This window comes from Acipenser ruthenus, chromosome 2 (assembly GCF_902713425.1).
Source record: "Acipenser ruthenus chromosome 2, fAciRut3.2 maternal haplotype, whole genome shotgun sequence".
NCBI lineage: Eukaryota > Metazoa > Chordata > Actinopteri > Acipenseriformes > Acipenseridae > Acipenser > Acipenser ruthenus.
In genome coordinates, this window is record NC_081190.1 from 109,202,160 (window position 1) to 109,223,619 (window position 21,460).

Below are 21,460 nucleotides of genomic sequence, written 5' to 3' on the forward strand. Positions count from 1 at the left end.
TCGTGAATTATTTTTTCTTTTTAGATAAAATGATTGTCTGTTTCCAGTTTAAGTTTGGAAAAAAAGTGTAATTTATGGTTTGCAAAAAAAAAGTATAATTAATGGTACCTCTGTTTGACAATAGGAAAACTCATCACATCGCAATTGATTGCACCTGTACCAAAATCTGACAGCATACCACTTTCTAACATTACACGGGTCAGGTTATTATTATTTTTTCTTATTTATTTCTTAGCAGTTATGGTATGCGTACCACATTGTGATGTACCACTTTATAATACTACACCTGTATTCACAAGTGAATGCTTTCTTCGGATAAAAACATGTTTCTGTGGCAGAAGTGTAAAAATAAAAAAGTGAAAAAACACTCAGCATTGGGCTATGCAGTTTAATTAAAACAGCAAGGCGTATTAGAACTGTAAGTGTATTTATTGTTCCTTTTTTCGGTGCTTCAGTCCTCCCTGTGGATATGCATAGGATTTTATATAGCAACTTCCTCGTTTTTTTTTTTTTTTCTGTCTTCACTTTTTAACGACAGCAGGCAGCAGTTGTTAATATTGGTGTTTCCGTATCACGGCCAGTCAGAAACAAAGCAGCAAAAGCACGGTGTGAAAAACGAGCTGTACGAGACTTCACTAAACTTCCCCATGGCACAGTAACAGTGGATACGTATAAGGTAGACAACACAAACATATTTATGTTAATGGTTAACTACTTTAAAGGGAACTACTGATTCGGTGTTCCATGGGATACGTTCCTACGAGTAAAATATGCCTTTTCATTCTGGTTAAAACTGGGGTTTCCTGCTGGAGATAACTAAATTTATCAAAACAAAAAATATAAATTCGGGAATATGAACTGGAACCGACGAAGCAAATTAGTTTCACTTGACAGGTGTGTGCCCTCTCTGGTGACTGGGCGCTTTATTTTTATTTTTAAATGTTTTTTTTTTTTTCTGTGTTTGCTTTTACAGTATTATAACGTAACCTATTTTAACGTGTATATATATATATATATATATATATATATATATATATATATATATATATATATACACGTTATATGATTGTGTGTGTGCGCGTGTGTCTACGTGTGTTAGTACTCTACATATTTTTTCTCAATTTTTTTTATCTTAAAGCTTACAGTATCAATGAAACGGTGTGTGCTGGTACTGTATGGAGTTGAAACTAATAAAAGTATTTTATTTTAAAACAAGTTTGTTCTTGAGTCAATTTGACTTGTTGGGGTAAAAAAAGAGTATTATTTACAGTATTTATTGCACTAAATAAACAGGACTTTTAAATTGAGGGGTAGTTTCAACAATGACAATGAGTATGTTGGTAAAAGCTGGTGGATTGCTTCATCAGCTAGTTCTGGTTCAGAAGACTTGCTGGTTTGAGGTCCACGAAGAAATAGGTCAATTTAAAGTTCTAAAGTCAATTGCTGTTTATAGTTTTGTATTCAATACAGTTTTATGATGACTCATTGAGTAATATAACCAGTAAAGACATATCCCTTTCACTCAGTCACTGCATGCACAATTGTACCTAATTAAGTTTCCTATCTCTGTAGCTATTTGGCAGGGCAACTTCTCGAGTTCACACAAATGGTTTTAAAATTTCAAAAAATGTTAAGAAAATCGTGACAGAAGTCACGATAAGACCACATAGTAAGAACAAGAACAAGAAAAAGTAGAAGAAGAAGAAGAAGAAGAAGAAGAAGAAGAAGAATCGCATAACAAACTTAATAACTGACGCAACGGTTTTTTTTTTTTTTTCCCCGTGTTTCTAGTTCTCCAGACTGGATGCTCAATGGCAGGAGGGACAGTGCGCAGGAGGACGAGATGAATACCAGTCCAATTCGAGAAGAGATTTTAATAAAGCGTTCACAGCAAAAGAAAAGAACCTCGCCACTCAACTACAAGGAGAGGGTCTTTGTGTTGACCAAGACCAAGCTAACATACTACGAAGGCAGAGCAGAGGTGAGCAATGTCATTACTACGTACTCATACACTGTTGAAGAACATGTAACATTTTGGAAAATGTAGCGTTGTACCGTTAAAAGGTAACTTTGTGAAAATGTGCATTATTTTATGAAACTGGACAGACATTTATTGCCCAAATACAGTTTTCTATAATTTTACACAGTATTTCCACAGTGTACAGTATGTTAAATATGTGTGCTGTTCACCAGCAGTGCGCAGTGGTTACATTGTGGTGGTCGTGCATTTTGATCAGGTATTGAACTGCATTTAGCTTTCATTTCCTGTACCAGTCCCAAATGATTTGAAACCAGGAAAATGTCTATTTTGTACTCATTGTATGTCCAGACGTTTATTTCATCTGCATTATTATTATTATTATTATTATTATTATTATTATTATTATTATTATTATTATTGTGAAGACGTACAGTGTACACTTTATTTCACATTGTAGAAACTTTCTTTCTAACCATGTCAAACAGATTTTGGTAATTCCAGTTTATTTATTTATTTATTTATTTATTTATTTTTTACAATAGATATCTATCTATCTATCTATCTATCTACCTATCTATCTATCTATCTATCTATCTATCTATCTATCTATCTATCTATCTATATATATATATATATATATATATATATATATATATATATATATATATACAGTACTGTGCAAAAGTTTTAGGCAGGTGTGAAAAAATGCTGTAAAGTAAGAATGCTTTCAAAAATAGACATGTTCATAGATTATATTTATCAATTAACTAAATGCAAAGTGAGTGAACAGAAGAAAAATCTAAATCAAATCCATATATGGTGTGACCACCCTTTGCCTTCAAAACAGCATCAAGTCTTCTAGGTACACTTGCACAAAGTCAGGGATTTTGTAGGCATATAGTCAGGTGTATGATTAAACAATTATACCAAACAGGTGCTAATGATCAATTCAATATGTAGGTTGAAACACAATCATTAACTGAAACAGAAACAGCTGTGTAGGAGGAATAAAACTGGGTGAGGAACAGCCAAACTCAGCTAACAAGGTGAGGTTGCTGAAGACAGTTTACTGTCAAAAGTCATACACCATGGCAAGACTGAGCACAGCAACAAGACACAAGGTAGTTATACTGCATCAGCAAGGTCTCTCCCAGGCAGAAATTTCAAGGCAGACAGGGGTTTCCAGATGTGCTGTCCAAGCTCTTTTGAAGAAGCACAAAGAAACGGGCAACGTTGAGGACCGTAGACGCAGTGGTCAGCCAAGGAAATTTACTGCAGCAGATGAAAGACACATCATGCTTACTTCCCTTCGCAATCGGAAGATGTCCAGCAGTGCCATCAGCTCAGAATTGGCAGAAAACAGTGGGACCCTGGTACACGACATCTACTGTCCGGAGGAGTCTGGTCAGAAGTGGCCTTCATGGAAGACTTGCGGCCAAAAAGCCATACCTCCGACGTGGAAACAAGGCCAAGCGACTCAACTATGCACGAAAACACAGGAACTGGGGTGCAGAAAAATGGCAGCAGGTGCTCTGGACTGATGAGTCAAAATTTGAAATATTTGGCTGTAGCAGAAGGCAGTTTGTTCGCCGAAGGGCTGGAGAGCGGTACATGAATGAGTGTCTGCAGGCAACAGTGAAGCATGGTGGAGGTTCCTTGCAAGTTTGGGGCTGCATTTCTGCAAATGGAGTTGGGGATTTGGTCAGAATTAATGGTCTCCTCAATGCTGAAAAGTACAGGCAGATACTTATCCATCACGCAATACCATCAGGGAGGCATCTGATTGGCCCCAAATTTATTCTGCAGCATGACAACGACCCCAAACATACAGCGAAAGTCATTAAGAACTATCTTCAGCGTAAAGAAGAACAAGAAGTCCTGGAAGTGATGGTATGGCCCACACAGAGCCCTGATCTCAACATCATCGAGTCTGTCTGGGATTACATGAAGAGAGAGAAGCAACTGAGGCTGCCTAAATCCACAGAACTGTGGTTAGTTCTCCAAGATGTTTGGGCCAACCTACCTGCCGAGTTCCTTCAAAAACTGTGTGCAAGTGTACCTATGATGCTGTTTTGAAGGCAAAGGGTGGTCACACCAAATATTGATTTGATGTAGATTTTTCTTCTGTTCACTCACTTTGCATTTTGGTAATTGATAAATATAAACTATGAACATGTCTATTTTTGAAAGCATTCTTACTTTACAGCATTTTTTCACACCTGCCTAAAACTTTTGCACAGTACTGTATGTGTGTGTGGGTGGCCCATAATGCTGAGTAAGTCGACATTTACCAATAAATCTTAAGATTTGCCACTATTCAAACGTTTACCATAACATATACACTGAATTACAAACTGTCTGAAAATCACTAGGGAAAATAAATAAACAAATAAATAGTCAGAGCACCTTTTGTGTCAGTGTAGGTGTTATTTATTTGTCACATGTTGTTAGTTACAGTCTGTATTTCATGGCAAACTGCTCTTGCATGGTTTGTGAATAGGTTGGCCTCAGTAGACAATGATCACATCGCTGATCTATTCTAGATATAGATCTGAGTAACCAGCTGCATTGGCTGTGCATTATCTAGCTGAAATATAAGGTCTGGCTGGTGTTGATTGTGAAAAAGGACAGTTTATCGCCTCCAAACAGAGCTTACACAGCTTAAAGCCTTCAAATTCAAATGATTAGCACTTCGCACTATTGGTGTGCCAGTGTACCGTGCATATAGTGTAGAATACTGTTTTATGGGTAACTGCTTTTTTTGTGATACAAGTGGTGTCACATCATGTAGGAAAAGTTAAGATTTACCTATTGAATGATCATAATACATTGTTTCATTCTCACACAGAAATGGTTATATATAATATGATTTTCCTGAAGAATAATTTGGTATTCATGACTAGTCAATTCTCTGTCTCTCCTTGTGGCTTTCACAATGGGGAACTAGTCCAAAACTTGCTGTACTGAAATAATGTATTAGAGAGCATATGCATTCCATTTGAGCTCTACACAACTACAAATACCTGAAAGTTACAAATCAGAATGAACTGGATGTTGAGAATTAAGTTGTTGCCTGATGCTGAAGTCCATTGCTCTCTAGATACTGCTACTCGGGGAATCAACAACATATTGCAGCGTTGTGCAATGGCAATGCGATGCAGGGTAGCGCTGGGCACATTTTTATGTTGTAAGCAAGGAACAAGTGATCTTGCTCTCCAAATGCAAATAATACTGTAGTGAATCTAGCCAGGCACCACACCTTATTAACACCTAATGTGAAGTTGTTTATAATTTAACTTATGTCTAAGGCATTTAAAAAAATTGTATTCACTAGAGATTTTTTTATAATGTTATCTTCTACCCGTAAAAAGTCTATAATATATTATTACTTAGCAGACACCCTTATCCAGGGTGACTAACAATTGTTACAAGATATCACATTATTTATACATACAATTACATTCTTTTTTACACATTATTTTTTTTACATACAATTACCCATTTATACAGTTGGGTTTTTTACTGGAGCAATCTAGGTAAAGTATCTTGCTCATGGGGACATCAGCAGTGTCCACCACCTGGGATTGAACCCACGACTCTCCGGTCAAGAGTCCAGAGCCCGAACCACTACTCCACACTGTAGCTATCAGTTTCACAAGGTCAAATTCTTGCAAAGGAAGAGAAAAAGAACAGAATTTTCTTTTTTAAATCCTTTTGGAACAGTGCAAAATGTGATACCAGTCAGTTTAGATGACTGTATGATGATCAACACAATGCATTATAAAATACATACTTCTAATAATAGGGATATAGCTGAGTTTGCTTACAACGGTATAAGAATGTTCTTATGAAGACATGAAACTATTCCAGGCTGTTGCCAACAACATGCATATCAAACTCTTAAGTATGAATTATTTCAAGCAATTTGGGGGCACCAGTATGGGCACAACTTAATGAGTGGATACTGTAATGTGTAATCGAGAAACATTGTTGGACTGTTTAAGCTTTGTTAATTGGCAGTATAAGCAAATGTTCTTCCATATATGAAGATTGCCAATGCAAATAACATGAATTGGGTTATCATACATACTTGATAAAACTCTAGACGCAAAGGATGCGTATTTTGAAAATGCTTGTTGCTTATATAAATTATTTGTGTGTGACTCAGTGTCTTATTTTTATGGTACAGTATCTGGAAGCCACTGTTGCAAAGTGTGTTCCTGATTTAGCTATGCAACAGTGTGGCACTTAATGGATTATCAGCGGCTTGTACAAGGCTCTGTGCGTGAGGGGGTGATGCAAATAAGGTCGGTAATAAGTAAACACAGGTGCTTTATTATAGACAAGAGGTACTTTTTACATTCACTCGTGTAGAAGTGGTTCTTATATCTGTATGCATTTTCTCGGTTCCTTCAGTGCCCTACAGCTGTTACCCACAGTATTCCCTCTTCAACCAGGTGCAGACCAGCAGGTTCCTAAAATAACCCTAAGAGCAAACCCATGGGTCTCTGCACAGTCATTAACCCATACAGTGGAACCCAAAGTGTGTCATCAATACTTCCCAGTAGTCCCAGGAAGCGTCCCAAACGCCAACCCCTATGGCAGCACTACTAGAATTTTGATAAAAGACCACCGTGTATGCTTGCTGTAGCAGCTCATGATAGAAAGTACAATACAGTGGAACTTCGCATACCCGACTGTTACATAAGCACCCTGATCAATTAACCGCCTCCCTAAATAAATAAATAAATATTAAAAGTAGGCTACGAGACTAATGGCATTGGTAGCAAATGCAGCTTCTGAGATGGAAACAGAAAGAAAGCTTTATAGCAATCAGCCTTTGGGTGCGTTCCCCTTTAAGAGACGGGCTGTTTGCGTGTGTCAGTCAGCTGTGTGTAGCAGTGACGTTTCAATACACTAGTCGAGAAAGTTTTTTTTTGTTTTTTTTTGTGCAATGTGTTTATATGATGGAGCACATGCTTGCAGATATTGGCGGTGTGTTGTTTTAGCTTTTAAATGCATTTGAATTAAACAAAGCAAGCTTCATAAACCCAATGCTTACCGGTCGTTTGTTTAAAATAGCCGAGCAATATTCAAACCGAGCTGCTTATCGGCAGTTGGCAATATCAAGAAAGAGCGCAAAGTACAGTGACAGAGATAAGAAAGCAGAACCAGGGAGGCAGGGACTTCTAGAGTTAAGAAAGAAGCCATCAGTTGCAGGTTACTGTACATTTACTGTTTGTTTATTTTTTTTTTTAAAAAGCTTTGCGTGGAGATGGCCGATAGTAAACCGCATAGCAACACCGTGTATTTGTAGCCTAATTCATCTCATTTACGTTTGCTTACTTTTAAAGCAAAAAAAATCCCCATGTTTAAAGCAGTTTGCATGTTTATGGATTTATGGATGTGTAAATGCTTGTTCGCAAATCTGACTTTTTCACATATCTGCCTATACCCCAGTCCACAGGGGGTAGGATATGCAACGCTGTACTGTACTATATACATACAGTGTGTTGATTTTTTTATTTGTTGCACATGTAATGTTAATGCAGTATGAATAGAGGTGCTATATTTATGCATAAGCAGTCATCATCTGCATGTCTGGAATTTGGTAGTCAAAATAATAACTGGGCTTACATACATGCATCAAGAGACAGGAGCAAACCAAGATAACAGAAATCATAAAAAAATATAATCCTTTCCTCACCAGTCAACAACAACAACAAAAAAAAACGTATGTTTGAGCAAACAGCCCTTTGAGCTTCTCTTTGGAATTGGTGCTACTCTGAGCTCACCAAACTCATAGCATTGCATAATCATCCCCATATTCAATTGCCAAATTAGAGTTGCCTCACATGGTTTTTCTCAGGTGGGGATTGGATGCTTCGAATGAAAAAGCTGATGTCCCTTACTAGGCGGTGCAAATTCTCTTGGACATACAACACTACTGTGGAATACTGCTCTACATGGACTTTTTCCAGAATCTTCCCTTGTGTTATCCTCTTTGTTGTGTTTTATACTAGCTTATTTCCCTACTGCATTGTACATTACATTAATGTTTTTTTTTTCTGCAGCTAGTAGAGCTGTGTTTGCATAATAACATGCAATTAATGGTTTTGAAAGGGTTTGCATGCATTGTGTGTTAGTCTAGGATTATCTACTGATATTCATAGTCCAATCCAGTGGATACATGTGTTAATTATAACTAGAGTTCCCATGAGCGACAGACTGTGCTGCTACGTAGCAGCAGTAAGGTCAACTCCTTTTATAGTGTACGCTGTGAATGTGTTTCTCTGATGACATCAATTGCGATACAAACTCTGGCAATTGGGATGCTACAGATGAATGAAACACAATGGCCCCGTGGGTTTCATACGTCTTTTATTTTTGTATTTTTTGTCACAATTTAAATGTAATTTTCAGGTACATCTTTTCCTGCACTCTTTTAAAAACAAGCTGGCCTTATTTAAAGACTTACTTTAGTCCTAGTAATTGTATTTATTTATTTATTTTTTTAAATCGAAAATGTCTGAAAGGATTGCTCAGATCACCCTGCAGGAGAAAGGTCTCTCTGATATGGGAAAATAAAAGACACACAGCACAAAAACGTTTTCGTGTAAGGTAAATTGTTCATATTTGAAAAAAAAAAATAATGCATGTTCACTCACAACTATGAAAATAACAACTTGAAATGAGCTCTTTAATGGACCAGAGCCTTACTTTCCATTATTGATCACATGGTTGGGTCTCACTGTGTTGTCGGGTTAAAATTTGATCAGAAGGGAAATGAGTTATTTTTACATGAGTTGACCCTTGGTTAAACAAGTATGGCACTTGAGTAGAAATCTTTGTAAATTCATGGTAATAAAAATATAAATTCAATGAATAACAAGCCTGTCTCACTGTTGCCACCATTTGTGTTGTAGGTTAGCAAGATTAGTTAATAATAGATATTATAACGAAAGGAAAAATGTTTCTGACAACACTGTGTGGTTTCTTACCATGTCTTGGTGCGTAAAAACAAGTAACAAGAAATAAACCCACCAGTGGCCAAAAGCCAAATGATGACGTTACCCACACCATGTAGTCTTAAAAGTTTTATTTTCAGTTACTAGGGTATTTTAGGGTTTTTTTCTGTATTAAACAAGAGACATCTTAAAACCACAAAATGAAATTTATATTTTACAAAATGTTTTTTACTAGAAGTTTAAGTGTTATATGGTATAATGTAAATTTGTTATTTTAGGTGTTTTGTGTTGACTTCACCCAAAGGTCTAAAGTTCTTTTCACGTTCCTATTGAAAGGAATGTGCACAGGTGTGAACAGATCAAAGAGAAAGATAACATCTGGTGACAGGTGTAACACAGGACACGTGGATGTCAGAGGTGAAGGAGTAAGACTATTTTTAGTATAGTGGTGTTTTGATCATTTTGATGATCGTCTGTGGGTTATCTATCTTTAATGAGCTTCCATGCTTTAGAATTGAGATAGTTGCATGTTTTAAATTGTCATCATGGTGATTAGATGAAGAATTTTTGTGGAAAGATGAACAATTTTTATGGAAATTTCAACTGCAGTTATCTCAGGATTTTGTTTCTACATGCTGCTGTGCTTTAAAATTCACATAAAAGAATGGGAAGCCCCATTTTATTTTCAGGTTACGTGTTTGAAATTTAAGTAAAGAGAAGTTAACTATAGCAAAAACCTAATTTGTATTATTATTAAACAATATAGGTAGTGTGTAATCCATATTGTTTTCTTTGTTTTGTGATTTGATCTGTAAAAATTCTTGGACATTTCTCTGCTAATCAGGGTGTTGGGGATCTATTACCTGGTCAATCATTAGCATTAGATTAATAAAAAAAATATTGTTTAATATTTCAGGCAGGTGAAAGGACACATTCATTTATTATTATTAATCTTTTAAAAAATATTTTTCAATAATTCTGCAATATTGTTTTTTCAATAGTGTAAACTTGTTGGTGACTAGCCAATAAATAAGTGTAGCCTGTCCAGCCTAAGGATATTTCATGTTTTTAACACACCTACAGGAGAAGATGATGATGATGCTTAATCTTATATGGTTTCTGTCATAAACCACCAAATGTCAAATGCCCTGCAAGCACGCACTATTGTTTGGCCTCTATCACTCAAGTAGCTTACTATAATCCCTCACAGATAACATGGAGCCCCGATATTACAGCTTAAAACTGTGGTGGAAACCTAATTCATCAGGTAAGCCTTTGTGAACAGAGTCCCCCTGTACAGCATTTTCTACTATCGTATCATGTATTTATTTCTACAGAAGAAGTCCAAAAAGGGATCTATTGATGTACAAAAAATCAAGTGTGCTGAGATTGTGAAGAACAATGGGAAGATTATTCCATGTCAAAACAAATACCCATTTCAAGTAAGTGTTGAGTTGATTTATACATATTGTGTAAGATTCTTTTCAAATCAACAGGCCAAACCTTAACTGATTTGTTTATTTATTTATTTGTTTGTTTTGCTGCTAAATCAGTGCTGTATACTTTATATCTCTTTGCCTTGCAATAAAAACTCTGAAAAATGTTATTATTAATACTATACTTTTAAAATAGCATACCATTGTATGCCATGTTTTTAATATGCTTTACCATACCTCTCCGGGCTTTAAAAACATTTACATTTACATGTGTTTTACCATGCTTTTAAGCTATGGGAAACTTGTATAACAGGACACAAGCTAGACATCCTTTATCAAAGCAAAATAATAAACTGAGGCTATTCAAAGTACATATACTGTACTATCCTGTGTGAAATTGTACAGGATGTGACTAAGCACTAGTTTCCTGCATTATTTTACCTTCCATTTACATACATTATATGTCTGTACACATATTTTTTAATGACCAAACACAGACAACCAATTAAGAATAAAAAAACTGAAGAACTAGCCTGTGACAGGGATGGACGAGTGGTGACGTCAGGCCAGAGTCAGGAAAGAAAAAACACTGACAGATACTACAGTCAAAAAGACACTGTGCGCCGTTTATTAGCAACAATTACACAACTAATTAAACTCGAGAGATGGTCACCTTCTGCACTGCACAAATCTCGCCTCTGCCAGAACACGTTTTAAAATAAAAACAAAACAATAACAAAACCAGCGGCGCTTCTGTTACATATATATATATAGTGCTCCCCCTTTATAATGCTGAAGTCGGGAGCCATAGTTAAGAGACTGTGCTGTTTGTGTTCTGCCTTATAATGAGAATGCTAGTATTAGTTTAGTGTAATGGCATTATGGGGCACGTGGGAGCAGCTGGGACATTTACTGACTATCAATTTGTCAAAAAATATACTTTTAGACCAATGTACAACTTTCTTCCATGAAAAGAATAGTAGAATGTGTTATTGCTGTCTCATGAATAGCTTTCCTCTTCTAGGTTGTGTACGATGCCAATACCTTATATATTTTTGCCCCAAGTAACGACAGCAGAAGTGCATGGGTCCAGAATCTCAAAGAAGGTACATGTTCATACCATTTGTACTATTTTATAGTATTGTTTGGGATTGGAAGTGTTGTTTTAGTATATTCCAGAACAAAATGTAATTCAAACATCAAGGTTTCAATTTGATTACATTGACATCCTGCAATTTTTAGAAATGAGCATGGGGGACTAGGGCCCTGAACATGACTCCACAGTCAAAGAGACCCTGATATCGCCAGTGGAGTGTGCATGAGCGTGCTCTAAAAGAACCCAAATCAGACCAGGGCCCTGAACATGACTCCACAGTCAAAGAGACCCTCCTGGACAATCTTGCACTTCCTGGTCTTGTAAATGGCGACTACATCAGCTGTCAAACAGCACCTGGTGTTCCAGGTGGTCTCCCATCTAAATACTAACCAAGCCCAACCTTGCTTAGCTTCTGAGATCAGACAAGATTAGGCTTACTTGAGGTGGTGTGACTGATGTGACAGCTGATGAAAAAAATCACTTTTAAACAAAAGGGGGTGCTAACAAAGACACGTCATTAACTCAATTTAAAGAAAAAAAAAAGAACAGTAACAAGTCTGAAAATTAAATGTTCAAATGTAATAATGAACCAAAAACAACCGTGCAGAGCACGCCACTTAGAGCCATCATGTCACCAGTGGACTCAGCATTGGTGCTTTCTAAAGTGATATGGGACCAGACTAGGGCCCTGAACATGACTCTGTAGTCAGAGACCCTCCTCGGCAATCTTGCACTTCCTTCCCTTGTAAATGGCCAGTTTACCAAGACCCATACTATTAGTAGCAGCAGTAGTAGTAATAGTAACAGTAGTATTGTTGAGACTGTGTATGTTGCATTACTGTCCCTGGACTGTAGGATGATTCTTTCATACACATTTTTTTTTCATTCAATCATTGTTTAGGCAGTTTGTGATGTAAATTAATGCAAAGTTGAACTTGGGTAGGTAAAAAAGGAATGTGTGTCAAGTGAGCCCAGAATTGTGTCAGTTCTTATTTAATAAATCATTTTGCTAAAATACAATTACATTTTTGCAGAAATAAAGAATAATCCCATTATAGTTGCCAAATTCCACCCCCAGTTCTGGAATGAAGGAGTCTGGCTCTGCTGTAGACAAGAAGAAAAACTAGCGCCAGGCTGTGAAGAGTACAACGTGTTTGGGGACAGTGAGTGTCTTTTTCCAAGAAGATTCTTTGTTTCTTGAAGGGCTTTTGTAACTTCTCAGTGTATGTGGTTGAATAATTGAATTTACAGTATAATAATCACCCCAATACAGATCTTTATTTTCTAAAATGTATTTCTTTGTTTCAGTTTCAAGAAAGCCTCTTCCACCAACACCAAACTCCGCGACTTCAAAAAAGGTAATCTTGAATTTTACCTTCTGCAAATTTTTCTTTGACCGGGTCTTTTTTCAAGTGAATACTAATATCATTCAGCACCATATACATTGACCATTGACCTAATACATACAGTGCCTATAAAAACTCTACACCCCCTTTCAAAATGTTCACCTTTTGTTGCCTTATAGCCTGGAATTAAAATGCATTAAATTTTTTTTTAATATATAATTATTTTCTCAATACTTTTTTCCCCTTAACAGTGTGGAGTATGGAGTGTAGATAAGTGGAAAAACATCCTCATTTAAATACATGAAACTCTGAGGCACTGACCCAACAAAATGTGAAAAAAGTTCAAGGGGGTGTAGACTTTCTATAGGCACTGTATACACATATACATTGACCATTGACCTAATAGATATACACATATACATTGACCTAACACATATACACATATGCATTGACCATTGACCTAATACATATACAGATATACATTGACCTAATACATATACACATTTACATTGATCATTGACCTAACATATATACACCTATACATTGACCTAATTAGTGGTGGGTATAAAAACTACCACCATTTAGATACTAAAGTAGGTCCCTTTCTATACCAAGTATAAGATAACCAACTTCTTTTAGATATTGTTTTTACTTCCCCCTAACCTTTCTATGATTGCAAAAGTTGCGAGTGGTTATTATTGCAATTATTCAAATTCTGTGCCTCAGCCAAGTGTTTTTAAAGAAGAGCTAGCGCCATTTATCGTCTGCTGTTTTAAGTCCAGTTTCCTTTTGTTTTGCTGGTAATACACTGCCATGCACTATATGGTGCTGCCATTTAATAAGATAATAATGATACTTTAGTGGTTCTAGCCTACAATGTATAGAATGTTTTTAAGTTTAGTAGTAAGTGAAGTCTTCCTGGGCAGTTGTATCTCTTTTTCTACTTATGTTTGTGTGCATGTGTTCTTACACAACATTGCTGCAGCCTGCCCAAACTGACCCAAACGAGGGTCAAAGTTTTATTTTGTTTTTGTTTGATCTAACTGTTAATATTTAATCTGGATGTTTGATAGAATAGCAAAACAGTGTTTGTTGTACATTTAAAAAAAAAAAAACTTTATTAGATTTTTTTACTAAACTTTATACTAAACTACTAAGAAATAAAATTCTATAGAAAATGGTGTACTGTTCAAAAACGCCTTTTTTAAATATACCAGAAATACAAACAATGTGCATTATTGATAGTCACATAAAAAAAATCCTACATAAAAAAAAAAAAAACACACAAAAAAAAACAAGATTATTTAGGATTGCTATGTTATGGTCTATATAACTTGTCCATGTCGCTTATGGTTTTGAAACATGAATCTTGTCTCTCCAGCCTCGTCTGCTGCCTCTGCCTCCACCTCCCATAGAAGAACATACAGAGGGGAATGAAGAAGAGAAGGAGAATGTTGTCATAGCCATGTATGACTTTGAGGCTGTTGATACTCGTGACTTAAACCTGGTTCAGGGTGAAGAATATCATGTCATTGAAAAATGTGATATACACTGGTACAAAGCACGGGATACATATGGGTATATTATTTATACTTCTGTCTATCTAAATACCAAAATATGTTGCATGCTACTGAGGTATAGCTGGGTTTCCCTAGGATTATATTTTATTGGAAAACGATTCAGATCTACCAGCCAATCAGCTTCCAGCTCTAGCGGGCTTCTATCAGACAGTAGATGCCCACTATTACATCTCAGCATCAACTGTCAATCAAGTGGTTAGTGTACCCTTTTTAAAAAAAAATAATGGCACTTTTATAGAGCTTGAAATGTTCAGAGGCCTTCCTGAAACTTTACTACAGCCACTTTTGTCATTGATAAAAATGATCCTATTATAACACATTTCATTCGCACAGGAGTAGAGAATTTGAAAGGCAATGGAGAGTCAACAAGTTTAGGTTATTTAGTTTACTGTATAGGTTTAAAACCTTGGGCCTATTAAGTTCCTTTCTGATGAATAGTGTATATCTGCTAAATAAACTTTAATCATGGATGCTAATCTATAATGCACTGTTGTACAGACCTAGAAAATACATAAATAAACCCAAACCAGCTCTGCACCTCTACTTGATTGAACTAATTGTATAAAAACAAGGAAAATGTTGAACAAAATAAGTACAGAAACAGTATTTACAAATGTGTGCAATTATAGCACAAATCCTAACCAGTGCTGGCTGAGAAAATTGCCAGGTCATGTATGCGTAACATAAAAATGAATTCTCAAAAGGAAGCAACTGGACACCACAACCCCCTCCCCCCAAAAAAACAAAAAAACGTTGTCAAGGTTACTTGCCCACACACTAGTACTGTCTGTGCCCTCATTCTTTCTGTTCAACAACTTGTAGGTCATTATCTTAAATATGAACATGAATATGTATGACAACAGAAGGTATTCAATGCTAACACTGTCCCAAACCTTCAGTTTTCTTTATTACTGTTGTGTTTTGCTGTTTTGCATTTATAGGGGTGTAATTCTACAGACAACATAGCAGGAAGTGCTCCATCATCCAGGGGCTTTCCCCTTTGAAATACTGTTATTTACAGATATTAAACAGGTCTTTGAAATACTGTTATTTACAGATATTAAACAGGTCTTTGAAATACTGTTATTTACAGATATTAAACAGGTCTTTGTTTATTGAATTATTCACGCAAAGAGCTGGTCAGGAGAATGGCTGTAAAAATAAGCTATTGAATAAACAATTGTAAATGTTTTTAATTATTCCTTTCAGATGTTGTTCATTCCCTGTTGTTAAATATTCAAGTATGAAGTATGTAATTTATGTTTTTACATTTTTGTATTTAGACATGAGGGATATATTCCTAGCAATTACGTAACAGAGAAGAAATCAAATAACCTTGATCAGTATCCGTAAGTATGACTCTCAGTTCTTTTTTATGATTTGGATCTAAGGAGCATAAATATACACATTCAAATATATACCATAGAGGGTTACTGCTGAAGAAATCCTTAAACTTGCACATCTTTGAGGTTCAAGGAGAGTGGGCCATTGCATGATTATGACTTGAACAGTGGTAGCAGTGTCTCTATTTGAGGTCCTCGTTCTTTAAAGACAAACAAATGACCGCAAATGGAATTGTTTAAAAGAAGTGAAAGAAGCATGTATTTTGAACTTGTTCTTTTTTTTATTTAAATTATTTTTAGATGGTATTGCAAAAATGTAAACCGAAATAAAGCAGAGCAGCAGCTCAAAACGGAGGTAGGTGTTTGTGTTCATGCTTTTAATGATTGTGGATTGTGAAAATATTTAAGCAGTAATGTCCGATGATTCTCAGAAAACCATGTTTTTTCAAATTGGATTGTAACAAATGGATATCAAAATGTTTTTGGCAAACAACGGATCCTGTTAATGCTTATGAGATTCGCTTGCATGATTTATATGGTATGTTTCATCATCATTATTAATAATAATAATAATAATAATAATAATAATAATAATAATAATAATAATAATAATAATAATAATAATAATAATAAGCTATGCACATACTTAAATGAAGGGAGTGTTTACTAATGATCCTTTTCCTGAAGAATTATCATACTTAAATATATATATTTTAAAAGGAAAATATTTCCCATGACGTGTAACCCCCTGCAACACTCTACCACTAGTGGATTCAAGAAGTACCACTTTTTTGTATTTTGTATTCCTTTTTGATATGCAGTCAGGGGTGTGGATTTCGTATCGCCAGACGTCCAGGACAACAAGATTTGTGTGAGGGACAACAAGTGTTGCCGTTATACTTTGCCCGCCGGAAAAGTCGTTTTTATTTATTTATTTGTCTTATGTTCGTTCTGTTGCTAGGAAGACACTCAGGTATATTTTTAAGAGAGCCACGCAAGTTTCTGAAAACTGAATTGCGGAAGTCTAGCACCTACACTCAAACATTTTAAAAAGTGTTTACGTCCCACCCCTATCACTCCTGATTGGCTAGCTGTGGGAAAAGCTGATCCTTTATTGGTTACAAAGAAACCCAGAAATGGCTGCCAAGAGAGCCTCTGGCAATGCACACTAATCTTTTAAACTTAAGGTATTATTTACGTTTTTTGTAAATTAGCAAATAAGTGATGCTGCTTACTTAATGGACATTTAAATGCAGCAACCTAGTAAAGTTATAAAGTCTGCTAAGAAATAAATACTACTAATAATAATAATATTAAGAAGAAGAAGAAGAAAGTTACAACACAAAAACACCATAGTCGCTAAGGTATTAGCGGATTAGAAAAAAATTGCGTTGTGTACTGTAATTTATAAAATAATTTTAACTCAACTTTGTGGTCAAGCGTGTACAGTGTTTGTTGGGATGTTAAAAAAAAAACAAAAAAAAAACATGAAGTTTACTGGTTAGAAGCATTTCAAGACAAACTTTCCCTGGCAACAAATGTATTTTTTTTCTTTCAATTTTAATGTTGCTTACCTAATTTGGTATTTACCATATTTACATTTTTTTTTGATTTACACACAATATTAAAAAGTAGCTCTTTTTTATTTATTTTTTTATTAGTTATTTATTGGACATGCACAATCCATCGATTTGCGAAACCTATTAAAACATTGAACTTGTCAAATATGTTTATAACAGTAGAAATTAAATGCTTTTGTATGAGATTATCCGTACAATATTTTATTGTTATTTTAAAATAAAATACAGACTGTAAATCTCATGGTAATTCAATAGAGCAAAACAATGTAGTTTAACAAAAAAAGGGAATAAGTTTCCTGTCTACTTCTTTTTCAGTTTTCTTTTGTAGCGAGAGAAACAAACACTATGGACTTAAACCATTCTTGCCGGCTGCATGTTTGAATTTGAATTTCCTTCAGTCTCCCACATTATACACGTTTGCCTTTACCTGCCTTTTTTTCTAAAATTCCAACCCCCAAATGAAAAAGGACAGGCTTTTAAATTGACCCTAAAACTGAAATAAAATAATGTGTAAATTGAGCCTGATTCATACATGTTATCCTGCAGAATGATGCCTCTGACGTAGCACTAGGGACGGATCTCTCACAGGCGGTAGAGGGCGTGGAGCATTTGGTATTGTACATTAGCAGGAAGCTGCTTGCACGAGAGACAGAGCAGGTATGCTGTAATCGAGAAAGAAATGCCTAGCTGTCATAAAAGAACAAAATTAACCAAAACAAAAGCAAGCTTCTGTGCGCCTCTCTTCCTGTGTGTGTGGGGGCACGTCTACCCACATGCAGTAAACATTTTGTAAAATGTCCCAAACAAACAGCGACCTCGCGGGGGCCCCAATTCTACTGGGGGCCCTACGCTATAGAGTAATTTGCATATAGGTTAATCCGGCCCTGGTCATCAGGGTATGAAACCAGGATCACCCTGCTGCAGCAGTGTTCCAGTTAGCTATCATGGGACAAGATGTTAGAGGAGGAAAATAGCTGTAAAATGTGGTACACTGTTTAGAAAAAATAAGTATATAATAGAAATAAACAACATATTTTGTGTTTGCAGAATTTCAAGGAGCCTACTGTAAATATTGTGTGCAGAGAAAATGCAGAGAAACGTGACAGGTTATACACAAGTCCTCATCAGTTACAAAACTGAAAGAACAGCAAGAAAAATCAGAATTCCACAAAGCAGCAGTAATAGTTGGCAATGATTTCGTATCTGTGATGCAACAAACTAAAACACCTGTACATCAGGAGTTGGATTTAGTGTATAGAGAAAGAGTGGAAAAAAACAGGCAGAAGCTATTTTTATATTTGAATAACTCCAAGTATTGCTTATTACAGTTGTACTCTTAGTATTACTTACATTTACTAGCAAATGTGTTCCAAACTGCACTGAAAGGAACATTTCCTTAAAGTTATACATTTGTTGAGGGTAGGTGGGGTCACAAGGAACCTTTTGTGTATCTTGAAGAATTTAGTGAACCCGTCAAGCTACAAGGCTAGATCCGCCCCTGTTAATCATTTAATTGATTGATTGTGTTCACTGATAAATAAAACCAAAATCCTACAAGTTATATTCTACCTTTTTGTGTGTTTTGTTTGACGGGGAGGGGGCAAGTAGATTTTTAAGAAGGACAAGTAGATTTTTCTAGCATTCTGTCCCTTGGACAACAAGTTTTTTTTCAAAAATTGCACACCTCTGTGCAGGGGGGGGTAGGGTCAGGTTACACTCTGGTGTACCAGATTTTCTTGGAGGGACATTCTGAGACCTCTATTGATGCACCAGGGCACCAGGATGTGATGACTGAAACAGAAAATGAAGACTATGTGAATCTAAACAACAACAAGAATACTCTGCATTTTACACACCAGACATACACAATGGTCACCTAATCATCACGTTTGTTTTCCAGGACAGAGAAGGGGGGTTTATGGTGAGGGATTCAAGCCAACCTGGAGCATATACCGTGTCCCTTTTTACTAAGTCTGGAGGGTGAGTTACAGTGATGCAAAATGCTATGTATAGTTTTAGTTTGTCTGCACTTAGTTTACCAGCATTTTCCAGATCTAAACATTTTTTTTTTACCATTGCTGTACCATTATGTTTTTGTGGCACCTCAAAATGTTTTTATAGCACACCTGTCATCTGTCAGTGCAACTGTTATTATTAACAAAGCCTTACCAGCAGTCCTTTGTGTAAACTTACATACATTCCTGTGCATTCTGTTTTCTTGTGAATTATGGTCCAAGTCTTAATGCTCATAAATGGCAGTTTGATGGGTCTTTTATCCCAACTACAATGAGGTGTACTAACATGATTCTGGTTAGGTTTCAGCACATGCTTAGAATTCAGCACACCACAGATGTAAGAGCAGGCGTGTTTAAGTTGTGTACACATATACTGCTGGAGTGCATAGTATTCAATTAATACTATAAATAAGATTGATAATTGTATTATTATAAAGTTGTACCAAGCCTTTCAGATGAAATTACTTTTTTTTTTTTTTTTAGCGAGGGCACTTCTCAAGTGAAACATTACCATATTAAAGAAACACAAGCATTTCCCAAGCAGTTCTACTTGGCAGAAAAACATAATTTCAACTCTATCCCAGAACTCATCGACTACCATCAGCACAACGCAGCAGGTATTTCATGTACTGTATCTGGATACAGAGCTACTAACTAGAAAACTGTTTTGAGCCACAGCGTTTTAAAACAACAACAGCAATGACGGTATGAGTTTCATATAGTGTCTTTGCATTATAAAAAATAATTAATCTCATAGATCTTCTCTGTAAAGGGCTTTCTCATATATATATATATATATATATATATATATATATATATACACATACAGGTAGTGGACAAAAAAATGGAAACACCAATGTAAAGTCACTTAATAGGGCGTTGGGCCACTATGGAGTTCTCAGCGGTCCATTTTTGATGAAACTGGCTGCTCGCGCCCCAGGTTGAAATTTGCAGTCAATTGATCTGCAGTTGCTCGCCTGTTTTGCCTTACACTTCAAATTAATGCACGATCCTGGAGTATGCGCTTCTGCCCACTGTTGCCCTTTGCTGATGATGTCTTTCCCTCGGAGTTCCATGCCGACATCACCTTAGACACCATTGCTCGTGAAATATCACCAAGTTGAGCTGTCTTGGTCACTGAAGCTCCTGCCAAACGCACCCCAACTATCACCCCTATTTCAAAGTCTCCTCTGGCAGCCATGCTAGCCATAATTATAGGCAACCAGGCCTGTCCAGCATTTTTATACATGACCCTAAGCATGCTGGGATGTTATTTGCTTAATTAACGCATGAGCCACACCTGTGTGGAAGCCCTTGCTTTCAATATACTTGGTATCCCTCATTTACCCAGGTGTTTCCATTTTTTGTCAACTCCCTGTATGTGTGTGTGTGTATATCTATCTATCTATCTATCTATCTATCTATCTATCTATCTATCTATCTATCTATCTATATATATAATATATATATGTATATATATATATATATATATATATATATATATATATATATATATATCAGAAATACTTGCACATATTGCACATATTGAGGTTCTGCTTTGCCTCGTTGTGTAAAAATGTGTTTTGTAATTATTTTGGTATCAATCAATAAAAAAGGAATTTATTAATTTAATAGCATAAACACCAATTCAACACGTGTCCATCAACAATGTGGCAAAAGTGATTCATAGCTGATAGTGTGATATGAGTAAGGCCCAGTGAAAATCGTGGACATTTTCTTTAAAATTCACGGCATTGTCACAGGTAAAGTATCGTATTCCGCGGAACACCACATATACAGATAAATGCACTGACATCAATTAACATCAAACTTACTCAAGCACTTTACAAATACAATAGCTTGTGAAATAGTGCTGTAAATAACAGCCTGTAGGTGAAGTGTATCAGCAAGGACAGCTTTCAGTTCTAGTACATCAGGTGCATGTTCACTAGGTCTTGAAAAACAAATAACATTTGTAACCCATACTGATCTTGGGCATCAGTCGACTCGTCAGTGTGACCACTGACTAGCAACTAGACTGTTTTACCAATTCCATAATCTCCTGCTTGTGATACTCGGCAACTTTAGGTAAATATTCATGTCTCAGCTGGGCTG

At 35.9% G+C, this 21,460-nt stretch overlaps 1 protein-coding gene across 2 annotated transcripts in view; it reads left to right on the plus strand.

The window, feature by feature from the left end:
• The first annotated feature begins 538 nt into the window (after positions 1–538).
• The window catches only part of LOC117409502 (tyrosine-protein kinase Tec-like), a 37,466-nt gene continuing 16,544 nt past the window's right edge, over positions 539–21,460 (plus strand). The window contains exons 1-11 of one of the 2 annotated variants that reach the window (XM_034015660.3): positions 539–676; positions 1,792–1,981; positions 10,287–10,391; positions 11,410–11,491; positions 12,516–12,644; positions 12,790–12,839; positions 14,209–14,405; positions 15,691–15,756; positions 16,051–16,105; positions 19,231–19,310; positions 19,829–19,962. In XM_034015660.3, the coding sequence (XP_033871551.1) occupies positions 1,805–1,981; positions 10,287–10,391; positions 11,410–11,491; positions 12,516–12,644; positions 12,790–12,839; positions 14,209–14,405; positions 15,691–15,756; positions 16,051–16,105; positions 19,231–19,310; positions 19,829–19,962 (1,075 nt within the window). In that variant the 5' untranslated portion in view covers positions 539–676; positions 1,792–1,804. Of the gene's footprint in view, positions 677–722; positions 895–1,791; positions 1,982–10,286; positions 10,392–11,409; positions 11,492–12,515; positions 12,645–12,789; positions 12,840–14,208; positions 14,406–15,690; positions 15,757–16,050; positions 16,106–19,230; positions 19,311–19,828; positions 19,963–21,460 lie in introns of those variants that run through there. The other variant, XM_034015659.3, reaches the window with a different exon arrangement.